General features: G+C 31.8%; 2 protein-coding genes across 2 annotated transcripts; one reads left to right on the top strand and one right to left on the bottom strand.

Annotated features, from left to right (window-relative positions):
• The first annotated feature begins 5,981 nt into the window (after positions 1 to 5,981).
• On the top strand, positions 5,982 to 8,153 carry LOC101204303. The gene is made up of 5 exons (XM_004144462.3): positions 5,982 to 6,428; positions 7,323 to 7,444; positions 7,517 to 7,608; positions 7,705 to 7,791; positions 7,893 to 8,153. The coding sequence occupies exons 1-5, from the start codon at positions 6,070 to 6,072 to the stop codon at positions 7,998 to 8,000; spliced, it is 768 nt and encodes a 255-aa protein (XP_004144510.1). The 5' UTR covers positions 5,982 to 6,069; the 3' UTR covers positions 8,001 to 8,153.
• LOC101203820 lies at positions 7,939 to 13,603 on the bottom strand. The gene is made up of 18 exons (XM_004144460.3): positions 13,307 to 13,603; positions 11,630 to 11,747; positions 11,354 to 11,541; positions 11,129 to 11,236; positions 10,810 to 10,874; positions 10,626 to 10,731; positions 10,310 to 10,393; positions 10,068 to 10,214; positions 9,864 to 9,992; positions 9,687 to 9,754; positions 9,510 to 9,543; positions 9,337 to 9,421; positions 9,172 to 9,239; positions 8,976 to 9,089; positions 8,853 to 8,888; positions 8,632 to 8,718; positions 8,422 to 8,513; positions 7,939 to 8,291 (listed from the first exon to the last, which is right to left on the bottom strand). The coding sequence occupies exons 1-18, from the start codon at positions 13,469 to 13,471 to the stop codon at positions 8,195 to 8,197; spliced, it is 1,791 nt and encodes a 596-aa protein (XP_004144508.2). The 5' UTR covers positions 13,472 to 13,603; the 3' UTR covers positions 7,939 to 8,194.
• Positions 13,604 to 13,619: the final 16 nt, after the last annotated feature.

Genomic DNA, 13,619 nt, shown 5'->3' with positions numbered 1-13,619 from the left:
TTCCGTCTTTTCAAGATAGAGCCAATTTCATGTGTGTGAATCAGTGAGTGTGTTTTAGTCCTCTCTACACGTCGCTTTCATAATTCAATGGTCTGACCCCACCACCTTTCCCATTCAACGGCTAAGATCATCCCAAACCCAAACGCTTACGCAGTTCCCGTACGCACCCATCTTATATATTCACAATCTGGACGGCTACAAATCCAAACATTTTTATTTACTCTTTTGGAATATGACTCATTTCCACCTCCGTCTTCTTCTCGCCATTTTTCTCCTTCTTCTAACTCCCTCAACCCCCACCGCCGCCCTCCATCCAAGGATTCCGATGACTAAGCAAGCCATTTTCCGACCCTCTTCACCCTCACCGCTTCACAAATCTCCAGACTTTCAAGATCAAAAGCGAAGAGTCCCCACCGGATCAAACCCTTTACACAACAAACGGTGATCCTTATTATATTTTCACAAAGTTTTTCTTTATTTATTATTATTTTTTTATATTTACCCAACCATATATTTTTTCTTTCTTTTTGTGTTTAGTTTTAATTTTATATCGTAGTTTTGGATTATAGAGAAGGCTTTAGATATATATAGCAGTGAGGAGTTGATAAATGGTGAAGGGCTAGAAAATTTTGGTATTTGTATTTGTATTTTTTCTTTTCTGGGTGTTGTAAATTTTTGCAGGCTACTACTCTATAATTAGAGGTCTGATTATACGATATTAACCAATGTATATATTAAATAAATAAATAGACAAATTTTCATTAACTGTTTCTTTTTTTTTTTTCTTGAGTAATTTTAATTATTTCTCCCCTTTTTGTTTGTTTCTTTTGCTTTATGTATTTGTTGAAATAATTGATCTTTATAATTTTTATAATTCATGATCGTGATTGCATGTAGAAATGTGTTTGTGAAGCTATCCCTCATCTCAAAGGTAAAAATAATAATAATAATAACTAAAAGATAACCCATAAGAAAGAAGCTTTTCCTTAACCTTGCAAATTTGTTCAAATTAATTAAATTGATTTTCCAAATTTTCCAAAGTGCAAATACTTAGATGTGTATCTGCATTTAAATTATGTTTATTGCAACAATTTAATTTGTGGTTAATATAATGTATTTGGTTAACGGTATAAAATGGATACAACTCGAGATGGAGTCATATATATATTTTTTAATATTTGAGAATTTGAAATTGAAATATATATTTTTTAATATTTGAGAATTTGAAATTGAAATCTTTTGGCTACGTTAAACTCCTAACGAAATAAACAAAAAAAAAAAAAATCGATATATATATATTTTTAAAAATTATTAAAATACTTTTTGTTTTCTACTTATATATTTTTTTTGACACTTGAAAAGTTATTTGACGGATATTTCTTTAAGAAATCAACTTCAAAATTCATGTTGGGCAATGTTCAAGCTCAACATCGTTAATATAAACAAAAATTGTTTAGCTATAATGGATAGCAATTTAAAAAATTATAATAAATACTTGCCACAGTTTTTCAAATTACAAATATAGTAAATTAAAGTTTAAGAAATTACAAATATATTGAATTGTTATATTTGGTTTCTTACTAAAAATGGGAATGTAATGTGTTTTATTAAATTAAAAACCATTACCTTTAACCAATAAACTAATTGAGAAGAAAAATAATAATAAAAGGTTATTTTTTTGTGGGTATATAGAGAGATAGTTTGATCACAACTCATGGGTTTCTCAGCCATTTCCCAATCCACCATTAATGTCTGAAAACCAGCTGCAACTTTAAATGCCCAATTTTAATAAACATAATTTCCCACAACTACCAAGCAATTAAATACCTATCATCATCATCATCATCTTCATGATCTTCTTCTTCTTCCTTTTCATCATCACTCACATTCACCACCATGGATTTTGCAGAGGGAATAATAGAATATATGTTGAGTACTGATCAAAGTCTCCAAGTTCTCAACTTTTATGTCATAAAAGTTGCAAAAGAATTAGACCGAGCTAGCTAGCTTATAAAAGCGGCCTAGCTAGATATGGAATACAACTCTCAACTTTCATCATCAAAGTCATAAGAATAGGCTAATTTTAATTAAAACCTACATACTAAAGATCTGAACTTTGTCATTAAAAGCTACAAAACTTGGCTAAATATAGCAAATGTGGCACCATTAATGGAGGACTCACAGACTTGGAAATTTGGTAAGTAAACTGGTGAGGTACTTTCATGAAAATTAATCAGAGAGAAGGATTGCCAAAATGTGTATATGTTTTATTTTCCTATGAGATTGGAAGTTGAAATTAAAAATATTATAAGGTGGAGAAGTTTGGAAGTGGTGGGAATGGTCCACAAGAGATATGTAGTATATTTGAGTGCAGGCACTGTAAGGAAATTGGGTCAATGCATTTATATTTTCCAAACACTCCCTTCCACCAACTACATTTTTTTTTCTTTTTTTCTAAGTTAAAATATTGGTCTATTGAATGTAATTTTGAAGTTGGTTTAATTTTAATCTTAACTTTTTCGTTGGCAAATTCCATTTTTCTCTCCTTCCAAATAAATTTCAACAAAATGTTTCGTTTTTTTTGTTTTAATAGTATTATAGTTCTAATTATAAGCGATGGTATAGTTTCAACGACAATGACATTTTCAAAGAATGATAAAACTATGTTCTTATTTACTCTTTACTTTCAATTTAAAAAATTTCATATCGAAATTAAAAACATATAACTCTTTTTAAACCTTAATTAGATTTTTTTCATTGATTTTTCACATTAAATTTTGAGTTGATGTGAGTTTTATTTTTCTTACCATCCAAAACTTCCATTCCCACATCATTTTTACCTGAAAATATTCCTACAACTTTATATAATTAATCTTGTAATTATTTTTCTATTTATTTTTAAATTAATGTTCTTGCATATATTGAAAATGATGATTAAAAAATGGTCTTTTGTCCAACTAAATTTCAATTTTCACAAATTTTTTATTTCTATGGATATTTCCATAAAATTGAAATATGACATCTATATTTTGAATAAATATTTTAAAAAGTTACTAAATTTAAACTCTATTTTTAAAGCTATAATGAAAGAAGAACTAAAAATGATATTTTAAACATAGTTGGTTTGAAAGTATAAAACAAAATTAGGGATTTTGGGTGTGTCATGGGCGCATGCAAAATTCAACTAATTTGTATAAAATTATTGTGGAGTTGAATATAGAATTTTTGTTTTACTATATTCTCTATATTATTGTGTATATATTGCTATCTTTTGCCACAATAAGTCCACGAGAGAATCAACATCAAAATATTCTCACCTTTTTTAGTTCATCGTTCAACTTTCAAAATTCAATAATACAGTCCAAATGCTATCTCAATTCACTCAAGTTTATTAAGTTCATGTAACCTAATGTTAATAAATACAACTTTTATTCAATAATCGCTGAAGCTTTCATGTGTTACATAAACTCAGATTTATGCGAATCTATTATGAAACTTGATCATATATTAATTAAAAATTGTGTTATAAATTGAAAACACTAGGATTTTGGCATAATGACATGATAAGTTATCTATACTCTAACTTTTCCTTACTCAACCATTGCTAAAAGAAGTCACGACGGCAAACATATATTCACACTTCTAATTAATAAAATTATATATAGTTTACTCATTTTGTTGTCAATTTGAATTTAAGATAGAAGTTCCTAATATCTAATGTAATAATCTACATAGGTATAATTAGAGTCTTCTAAATCTCAGCTCACACATTATTGATTATTTTTTAAATGTCAATATTTTTCAACAGAATTACATTATAATTAATGATATATACAGATTCAAAACTTCCATTTTCTTCAATAAAATATTACTAACATCTTCATCTTGAAGCCCAAGAAAAAATGATGTCCACTTTTCTGTGCTGCTTGTCCTCCAAGAAAAACAAAATTGGTCACAAAAGATGGTATTATTATCATTATTATTATATGGTATAGAATAATTTGACCTTTCAACATGAATAAATTGAGTAAACAATTTCAATTAATAAACATTTTAGAAAGAGAGAAAGCCCAATTGGGATTGAGGATGATGGTGTGATTATCAAACAAATACGTCAAAGAAAAAAAAGAAAAAAACAACAAACTTTAAAAAATTGAATTAAAAATAATAAATACTTTGATTGCATAAAGCAATGATTTAATTGAATTTAATAATTAAAAAGAATTATGACTTTTAGAAGACAATTTGTAATTAAGGGAAAGTTCTCCACAACCCTTTGTGCCAAAAAGGAAAAAGGGAGTCTTCCCTTTCCAAGTCTATGAAATTTTATTAAAGTTATAGAATAAGTTTTCTTTTTCTTTTTCTTTATTTTAATTGAATTAGATATATAGAAAGATGTATAATATAACTTTTACATATGATGACACATAAGTATTTATATAGAAGTTAAATAAAATAATTGTGATGATGGTCCTATGACTCATGAAGTAATAAATTGTTGCATTTATAACTTACTTACACCATTGTAGAACCAATGCTATATGAATACTTTCCTTTACATAATTGTGGAAATTGTCATTTACTTCTTCTTTTCAAGTAGAAACTTCAAACATTCCTTTATACTAAAAGTATAAAAATACTTAGTCTTTTTATATTTTAATTTTATTACACTTTTATTTTTATAATAAAAGTTGTAAATATTTTGAGGAAGTATAAAGTTTTCTTTTTACCTCTTAAAGTGACATTTTCCCACATTTTCCTTTTTTTTTGCCAATTTACAAAGTATTATTTAACGAGTTAATCTTTTCTTTTGAAAAAAAAATCACGATAATAATTTGAGAAATTATGGTAATGATAAAATTATTGAAGATATTTATAAAGTATTATAAAATTTCAGATTCTATCAATTTATCGATGATATATCAATTGATCAACTTCTATCAGTGTCTTTATAAGTCTAACAATATCACTAAAAATACCGATAGTATATAAAAAAAATTGTTTGTATATATTTTAGTTCATTTTGGTATGTTTCAAAATACCTTATTAAATTTTAACATTCATCAAAGATCATAAATGAGTTAAAATTAGGTTTAACTTTTATTGTAGTCCATGATTTTCAAGTTTGTTTTATATTAGTCTTTAGAGTTTAAAACATTTTATTCTATTTTTGGCTCATATATTTTCAAAACAACTATTCTAGGCATTTAAGTTTCAAAAAAACAAAAAAAACAATGTATTTTCATCCTCACTTTTTTTTAATCTCAATTTTGTTTTTCCCAAGATTAATCTCTTGCGTATTTGGTTTAAAAGTCATATTATATATGTACATCTATTCAGAACTATATCATTAAGTCACATTATATCGGTACATCTATTCAGAACTATATTATTAAGTTGTTAATATAAAAGTAAAGGAAAAAAAAAAAAGAATAGTTCATATTTTATAAAATAAAAAATTAAATATAAAAATTATTATAAATAACTAAACTATCGAAAATATTTACAAACTAAGTAAAAATTTAAAGCCCATCCTTTTATGTTAGTGTTTATCAATATCAATAATGGATAAAATATAAAATTGTGTTATATTTTATAAATATTTTAATTTATTCGACTATATTTGAATGTATTCTATTAAATAAATTTAGTAGTTTGATGAGCAAACTTGAAAGGAACTTGAAAGTTTATATACTAAAATTAAGGTTGGAGAGCATGGTGAGCAAACAAAAAATAAATTAAAAAAATTAAATGAGATATAAATCCAAAAACTAATAAAATTAGTGGCTTATATTTAAACAAATAGTGTTTTAAAATAAAACCTCTCCAGTACTAAAAATTAAGTCATATATAAAGTGAAGAGTAGAAAAATTTACAAAAACATTTTACATCTAATAAACTTTTTCGTAAATAATTTTCTTAGATTTTTAAAAATAAAAAATCTATTTCCTTTCTTTATAAGAAAAAACTATAAAGTGAGCTTTGCCGCTAAATTTTCAGCCACTCATCAGGCCAACAGAATTCCGACGAATTGGAGTAACCAAGAGGTTGAAGGAGAAGTGGAGAACAATGAGCTTTTTGGCTGGAAGATTGGCCGGCAAAGAGGCGGCATACTTTATTCAAGAATCCAAACATGCCGTTGGTCGCCTTGCCCAAAAGAACACCGCCCACAAATTCCCTGCCCAATCACCGCCTTCTTCCCATTCTCTGCCCCACGGTGAACCACAAGCCGACATTCTTCCTGAAGTCTTAAGGCACTCTCTGCCCTCTACAATCTTCAGGGAGGAATCTGCAAACTCCAGTGGATCCTTCTCTACTTCCAAATGGGTTCTTCCCTCTGACCCTAATTACCGCTCTGTCTCTTCCAATTCTCTTAACCCTCTTAGGGATTTCCTCTCCCTTCCCCAGGTTACATTCGGCCCCAAAAGGTTTGTTTCATTACATAATTCCTTCTATTTCTCCAATTGATATGTTTTGGTTGTTCATGAAAATGCAGAATTTCGAAATGAAATCCCTATGTGTAATTGGGTTTAATTTCGATTATCTGGATTTTGATAGACCATCCTTATTAGACGACAGACGTGGTTTGATTTTCTTGTTTTTTGTTCGTTTCTGTGGTGCATAGTTTGTACTTGAAGTTGGTTATTCTGATATATATGTACACCAAATTAGCTTTGTGCTGTACAATGGAAATTGGGAATTCATTTTATTTCTGGGCAACAGTATAGGCATGTGCCTTTACCTGAAGAAACAGTAATCGGTGTAGATTTTTGAGGTGGTGATTGTTGAAGCAAGATGTCAATCCTATAATGATTCCGATGCACTTGGGAAAGTAAATAGTATCCATTAAGTTGAAGTTTTTTATTTGCTGCTAAAAAAGTTGATTGCACAAGTAACAGTTTGTATCACTTGATATTGGGAAATGTTGTGTTCCATCCTTCTTTTATGGACGATTGAGGAAGGCTTCTTTGAGGCTGGTGACTTTTTGTGGTTCGAGAGAATTGAGAAATAGGAGAACTTTTAGAGTAGAGATGTTTGGGGGTGGTGGAATACAACTAAGTACAACACACCTCTGTCTCTTTGTCTAAACAGCTTTAAACTGTCTTTTGAAGTTTCCCATCAAAATAACTACATTTTTCTCTTATCTTCGACGGGTTGAGCCATACTTTGTGATTCTTCTTTTGTTTTTGTCTGTTCTTTGGTTTTGTATTGTTTTATTGGTTTGAACTTTTTCTGTTTGTCCTTTTTGTTGTCTTACCATTTGTACTCTTTCATTTCTCTAGAAAGTTCTGTTTCTCATGAAAAAGTTTTAGTTGATGCAGGTGGGAATTGCCTCAATCTGAGAACTCAATATTGGCCTCAACTGCTAATGATTTGCGGACCGATAAACATACCCCTATAAATCCTGAGAAGTTGAAGGCTGCTGCTGAAGGCCTTGCTCATGGTAACCCCTAAAAGAAAATAAATTCCCAATTTCTCCCTCATCCTAATCAATAGACCTTTGGTTTTCATGTAGTTGGAAAGGCGTTTGCTGCAGCTACTGCGCTTGTCTTTGGTGGTGCCACCTTGATCTTTGGATTCACCTTGTCCAAGCTAGATGTCAACAATGTAAACATGGATTTGATGTCTTAACTTTTGGTGGTTTTTGTACATGCACAGACGTTTCCATTTAACTCTGGTCATGGCAACTTTATTTTTTGACAGGCAAGCGAGATTCAAACAAAAGGAAAAGGCATGATTGAACCAAAGATGGAAATGATTAGACAGCAACTTGTTCCCTTCAAAGTCTGGGTATGTTGTATCATTTAAATGATTCTCACTGCATTCACCTGTTACCAGGTTTTCCTTTTGCCAGTTCTTTATCTAACCAAGCTTTTTTTTCGGAGTTTTAGGCTGATGATATGTCAAAAAAATGGCATGTGGAAAGAGATAACGATATCAAAGAGAAGCCTCTCATAAAGGAACTCTCAAAGATTTTGGGTGCCAAGACTCCCAACTAAACTGCACAATTTTTTTGACCTTCTTTTGTTTATCTAGTGTAAATCTGTAAATAATAGAGTATCATTTTCTTATTCCCATCTTTATAGATGGAGTATTTAATGTTACTGTTTGCTAGCTAAGTAATACTAATACGTAAGATCGATGTTGATATATAGAACTTTCCAACTCCCTGTTTCTTTCTCAAACTTGTTCTTCATAGCTTGTAATCTAAACCAGCTCCATACTTCCAGGCCTCAAGTCGTCGTTTCCACTCAAAAGTCTCCTTTGGCGTTAATGAACTTAGGAATGACCTTGAAAAATGCACAATTTGGTAAAGTTATAGGAGAAATATGAACAGAAGATCGCAAATACAAGAAAGTTTCACGAAAAGAAAAGGGAAAATGTCAGCTTTGTTTGACATAACCAGTAGGGACCTTTTACCTTACAATTGGATCGACAAATGTCGAGAGAAACGTGTAGTAGCCAAGCATGCCAAAATGCCCAAACCAGTCAAGCAGCACCGGGATGCCAACCTAAGCTCAATAAAACACAATTCTTATCCATATAACAATTTAAACTCAAGACGAAACTGAGTCAACAAGGAAATAGAAAAGCTTCAATAAACTCAATTATAATGAACTTATAACTCACCTGTTTGAATATTGATGGAAGAAGTTGAGGTTTGGTTAACATAACTAGACCTAGGGTTTGGGTAAGAGGTACAAACTGTACAACATCCTGCCAAAGTATGAAGAACAAAATGAATTATCGTTTAAGCCATGTTTGGTTGAACTAATGGAGGTATAGAACTTTCAAAAGCTAAAAAATGGTTTATCAATTGGAACCTAAATAAATCAAAGAACAAATATGACCTGAAGGAATGGTCTTAGCACTGGATCCCCCAATCTCTGTGGAGAGACAAAACAGAGAACAAAAGTTTTTTATGTCTGAATTCAATAAATTATGAGTATTGTTCCATTAGTGTATAAGCTTACCTGCATACTCTGAAAGTTTACATGAAGAAGCTCATTGATGAAATATGGAGAAATGTTTGATCGTTGCTTTGCTGACATAGCTCTTTGAAACAACCATGAACTACTTAAATTTGGCTGCAGTAAAGATTTATGCTTTAGTTTCTATGTAGTTATGATAAGGGAAAATATCTAGCCAGAATACAGCATATTAACCAACCATGTAAGGATTCAACAGTGATAAGCTATTGGAGTCGAGGAAGTTTTCGGTTACAGCTTCATATATGCCTTTTGAAATCAACAAGATATGAAATTTTGTAACTCTTGTGATCTCTATCATCTATACGATAAGCATGGAACCAATACTTTTGTTTTAAGACAATACCAGTTGACAGCCTCCCAAGGTGCCTAGTCAAGCTTCCAAAGCCACCAAATGAAACAGGTGACTGAATGCCACTTGCATCTCCAAACTAAAGAGAGATATTTCAGTATTCTTTACAGATATAGCGTTTGACAATCAATCTTTTTTCAGGCTTTAAAATGCTAAATCCTTATTACCTGAAGGACACGATCGAAAGCAGCTGGCAGCGGGCTGATTAAGTTGGGTGTGTTAGATACTAGATATTATATTGTATCGTCATAGAAACAAAAAGAAACAAGTACTTCATAGAAAAAGGTTTATGGTTATGAGAAGATCATGACTAAGTTTCTCATTACTGCTCAAAACTATTGTACCTGTTACGATAAGTAGGAAAGACGCCATATATAATTCTCAATATCTTCAAGTCATCAAGAGAGACTCCCTACCATGGAAACAAGTTTACAACAATCATAAAATTCACTGAAGTCTACAAGGGGAATGAATAAGATGTTCATATCGAAACCAACAGGATATGTAAACTAGAAGATAACCTGATATTTTGGCATTAAATCCCAGTATTCTTCTAAAAGTTCTTCAAGTTTTGGCGATCCTGGTTGAGGATCGATGTATGTGAACATGTAAGTAGTTCGATCTACCGGACCAGACCCGGCTGGAAATGCCTGTGAAATTGTAAGAGAACTTGAATCCTCAGCATCAAAAGATCTAATTATTGCTGCCACAGAAACAAAGCTTACCTCCCAGAAAAGTTGAACTTCTGAGCTCCCAACCTTTCTTAAGGATGAGCTGCTGTAAATTACATCACTAGTCGAGTTATCTCTAAATCCACGAGCACAAGATCCAACAACTAAACAAACACCATCAGGCTTCCTCCCACGTCTTATCTACAACATGACTACATGCAACATTGTGAGGCAATAAATGGGTTATGTAGCATTCATATGTTACAAACTTTGTCTGAACTAAGCTACAACTATACCTGTTTCACCACGGGTGAAAAATTCCCCATTGCATCGATAGTGAGTTGGGAGGATAAAATGTTCCCATCAGAAAGTTGCATCACCTTTGAAAAGAAAGGAACAATATAATAAAATAAACTCGCAGCTTTAGTAATCTGTTTCTACGAACAAGTTGATTACTTCTCTGAACTTGGATTCCTTTGATCATTGATGCAATAAATGGTAGTTTGACAATATTGTGTAGACAACAATGACCCATTTTCTAGCTAGCAATGTCTCTCATTTTACTTTGATATGACAGCAGGATCAAATTATTACTACCATAAATCAACTCACAGTCGTATCATCATATATGCAAATGCTTGAAACGTTGCATCCCTCAAAGATGACTCCACCTAGGGAAATGAAACGTTTCTTCACAAGCTCTATAAGCTTCTCTGGTCTGCAATGGTGGAATAAGAGATTCAGATTTACAGATTAAGTTTCAATATATATAAGTAAGAAGAAAGAAGAAACTCACGAGACACCAAGATTGAGAATGTTTTCAACCCAGATTTCGCCTTTCCCTTCAAATGCACATCTGTTCTGCAATTTATGATTGATAAGTGTCCGAAACATTAAAAGGCAGGATGGAATACCATCTCATTGTTCATACATCATAAGTAATGGAAACGTTCGAACATTTTAGCCAGAGAAGTGTTTACATACAGACGCTGTTAACTGAAGTTGACTTTAGTTACACCAATAAATTTACTTAGGCCTAAAACTAAACTTTCTAACTTTAATTACGTGAAGCACTGGAAAGTCTTTTAAAATAGGTTTTAAATCTTAAAACTTACAGGATTAAACTTCATTGCTGTAGCTTGTTCAATTTCATCTTCTGTTATAACTCCAACTTCAACGAGTTCCAACAGCTCTTTCCTTGAAATGTTCCATTCTTGTTCCCTCTGACCCATGACAGCCAACAAAAGACTTATCATTAGAAAGATCCCTTCTCAATTATACAGCTGATTTGTAATTCTTTCACAAAATCTTGGATTAAATCCATTGTCAAGAATATTTACCCCTTTCAGAACATTTCTTTCGACTATACCGATACGGAGCCCCTTCAAACTCAATGCTGTTGCTATGAAGACACCCAAAGTACCTCCACACACCAACACATCAAATGTGTCGATGGCTTTCTCTTCCAAATCAGAACGGCTAAATGCACCAGATACACGACGAACGACTTCTTGAGCAGCTTCAGGTACTGCAAAAAGTAGATAAGAACAGGACTTGCCTTACCTCCCCAACAACTTAAACGGGCTTGAAAAAGGACCAGATAAAAAAATTCTCACTTTCTTGGTCAGAGCAAATTCTGGACCAAATTTGATCCAACCTCTTCAATGCGTTGTATGAATAAGCTCCACCAGCACCACCAACTTCCCCTGTAACTGATATGCCCTCCATTATTCTCTGAATTAACAAATTGGAAGCAGCAGTCAGTTAATTCAGATGTCGAACAAAGCAGCCTCGCATTGCTAGAAAACTTCCAATACATTCCAACTTTTTATATAACTAGTTCATAACATATGCAATGCTTGTGAATTTTATAATTTAAATCATCTTTTACATTGGTTGAATCGAATAGTCTAAGAAGCATGGATACGGAACAGACACAGACACATACATGGATATGACACGGCACGGATACGGACACAGTACACACACATGAACATGATCGGACATGGCGATACACCAAAATTTTAAAATAATAGGACACGAACACGATGGAGATATGCTATTTTTTAAAATTATTTTTTTTATAATATAATGTAAATTTGTCACAAAATACTAAATGTTATTCATTTCCTGAAATAAAACTAAATGTTCTTCACAAAAAAAGCATAAAATATGATTGTGTCATTGTCAATTGTCAAGTTAATATTTAACCATTGCAGTTTGTAGGAGCACAAAATATATTATATTATGTATATATCAAACATTCAACCATTACCTAAGTTAACTTTAACCTAACAATAGAAATTGGGAAGTGATTTTCCATACAAAAAAATTAAATATTAAAAACTAATAAAAGTCCGTCATTGGAGTTTCTTCCTCCTCTCATTGGAGTTCTTCATCTACGGCAAAAGATTCGACATTGAAAAGTTCGGGTGTGAACACATTCAAAGGAAGCTGCAAAACCACAATTAATGAGAAAAGGGAAGGAGATGACTGTGACCCTTTCAGTTTCCAATGAGAACTTAAGAATGAATTTTTTCAATGAAGAGCAATGGTCTCCTCCCTCTCCTATCGTTTTCTTTTCCTCTTGTATTTTTATGTTATGACAAGCTCTCATAACTACAATTGGGAATTTTTCAATGAAGAGCAACGGTCTCCTCCCTCTCCTATCAAACTGCAATTGGGATTTGGGTGTGTCCGGACGTGTCCGAAAATTAAAAAAAAATATATGGAATTTGGCATATCCTACATGTGTACGAACGAATGTGTGTCCCCTAAGTGTCCGACATTGATACCACCTCTAATATGAAGTGTACATGCTTGTTAGAAAATAGTTATAGCTTATTTGAAAATAGACAACAAAACAGAAGTTTAATGAAATTTTAAAAGCAAATGATATTATTGTTTTTTAAACACATCTTGAACGATGCCATCGTTCCAGTGTGTTTTTCATATCTTAAATCACATCCATATGCAATGAGATATATCATTTCTAGTTGCAACTTGAAAAACAACACATGTAATGATCCATTTCAATACATTTTCACCATTAAATCATATCGTTTCATATTTATGGTTTATATCACAGTTGTACAGCAAAAGAATACATCATTTTGCATATACCACCATAATCCAAATAGATAGAGAGTCTTTCCATTATGAAGATCATACCATCTTTTTTTATCATCATTTTCAATCTAATAGCAAATGAAGGGTAATTGCTTTTCTTCCTTCTATCACAACAGAAGGTTACCTTTAAAGCCCGAAATAATGTGATTGTGCAAAAGGTTTACCTGGGTTCTGGAAGATGCGACTTTGGTTTCAATATTTGCTTGAATTTTGAAATTTTTCTGGAGTTTGGCCGCCAATGGTCGATGAAAACATGATCTTCCATATGGGTTCCTTGCCAAAAGATTGTGAGCTCTGAGATGAACAGAGGCCATGGCCGAAATATCCATAGATATACCACAGACCCTTCTCTACAATTTCTTCATTTCTTACTCACTCTAAACCAACAGAGGCCATGTTGGTTTTGAAACATTTGCGAACCACAAATGTACACGTTAACTAAACCTGCCATCCTTCTTCAAATTTGGTTGTTTCTTT

Source organism: Cucumis sativus, chromosome 7 (genome assembly GCF_000004075.3).
Source record: "Cucumis sativus cultivar 9930 chromosome 7, Cucumber_9930_V3, whole genome shotgun sequence".
In the NCBI taxonomy this organism is placed as follows: domain Eukaryota; kingdom Viridiplantae; phylum Streptophyta; class Magnoliopsida; order Cucurbitales; family Cucurbitaceae; genus Cucumis; species Cucumis sativus.
Note: the sequence above shows the minus strand (reverse complement) of the source record. Positions and strands in the feature narration are given on the sequence as shown.

What these genes read in the sequence shown, in the direction of transcription:
- LOC101204303 (XM_004144462.3), top strand. Translation starts at nt 6,070, where the DNA reads ATGAGCTTTTTGGCTGGAAGATTGGCCGGCAAAGAGGCGGCATACTTT. An exon ending in TGCTGAAGGCCTTGCTCATG is followed by an intron (nt 7,445 to 7,516) that starts GTAACCCCTAAA and finishes GTTTTCATGTAG; the next exon opens with TTGGAAAGGCGTTTGCTGCA. An exon ending in CCAAGCTAGATGTCAACAAT is followed by an intron (nt 7,609 to 7,704) that starts GTAAACATGGAT and finishes ATTTTTTGACAG; the next exon opens with GCAAGCGAGATTCAAACAAA.
- LOC101203820 (XM_004144460.3), bottom strand. Translation starts at nt 13,471, where the DNA reads ATGGATATTTCGGCCATGGCCTCTGTTCATCTCAGAGCTCACAATCTT. An exon ending in ATTCTCAATCTTGGTGTCTC is followed by an intron (nt 10,732 to 10,809) that starts GTGAGTTTCTTC and finishes CCACCATTGCAG; the next exon opens with ACCAGAGAAGCTTATAGAGC. An exon ending in TTTGTCGATCCAATTGTAAG is followed by an intron (nt 8,292 to 8,421) that starts GTAAAAGGTCCC and finishes GCATTTTTCAAG; the next exon opens with GTCATTCCTAAGTTCATTAA.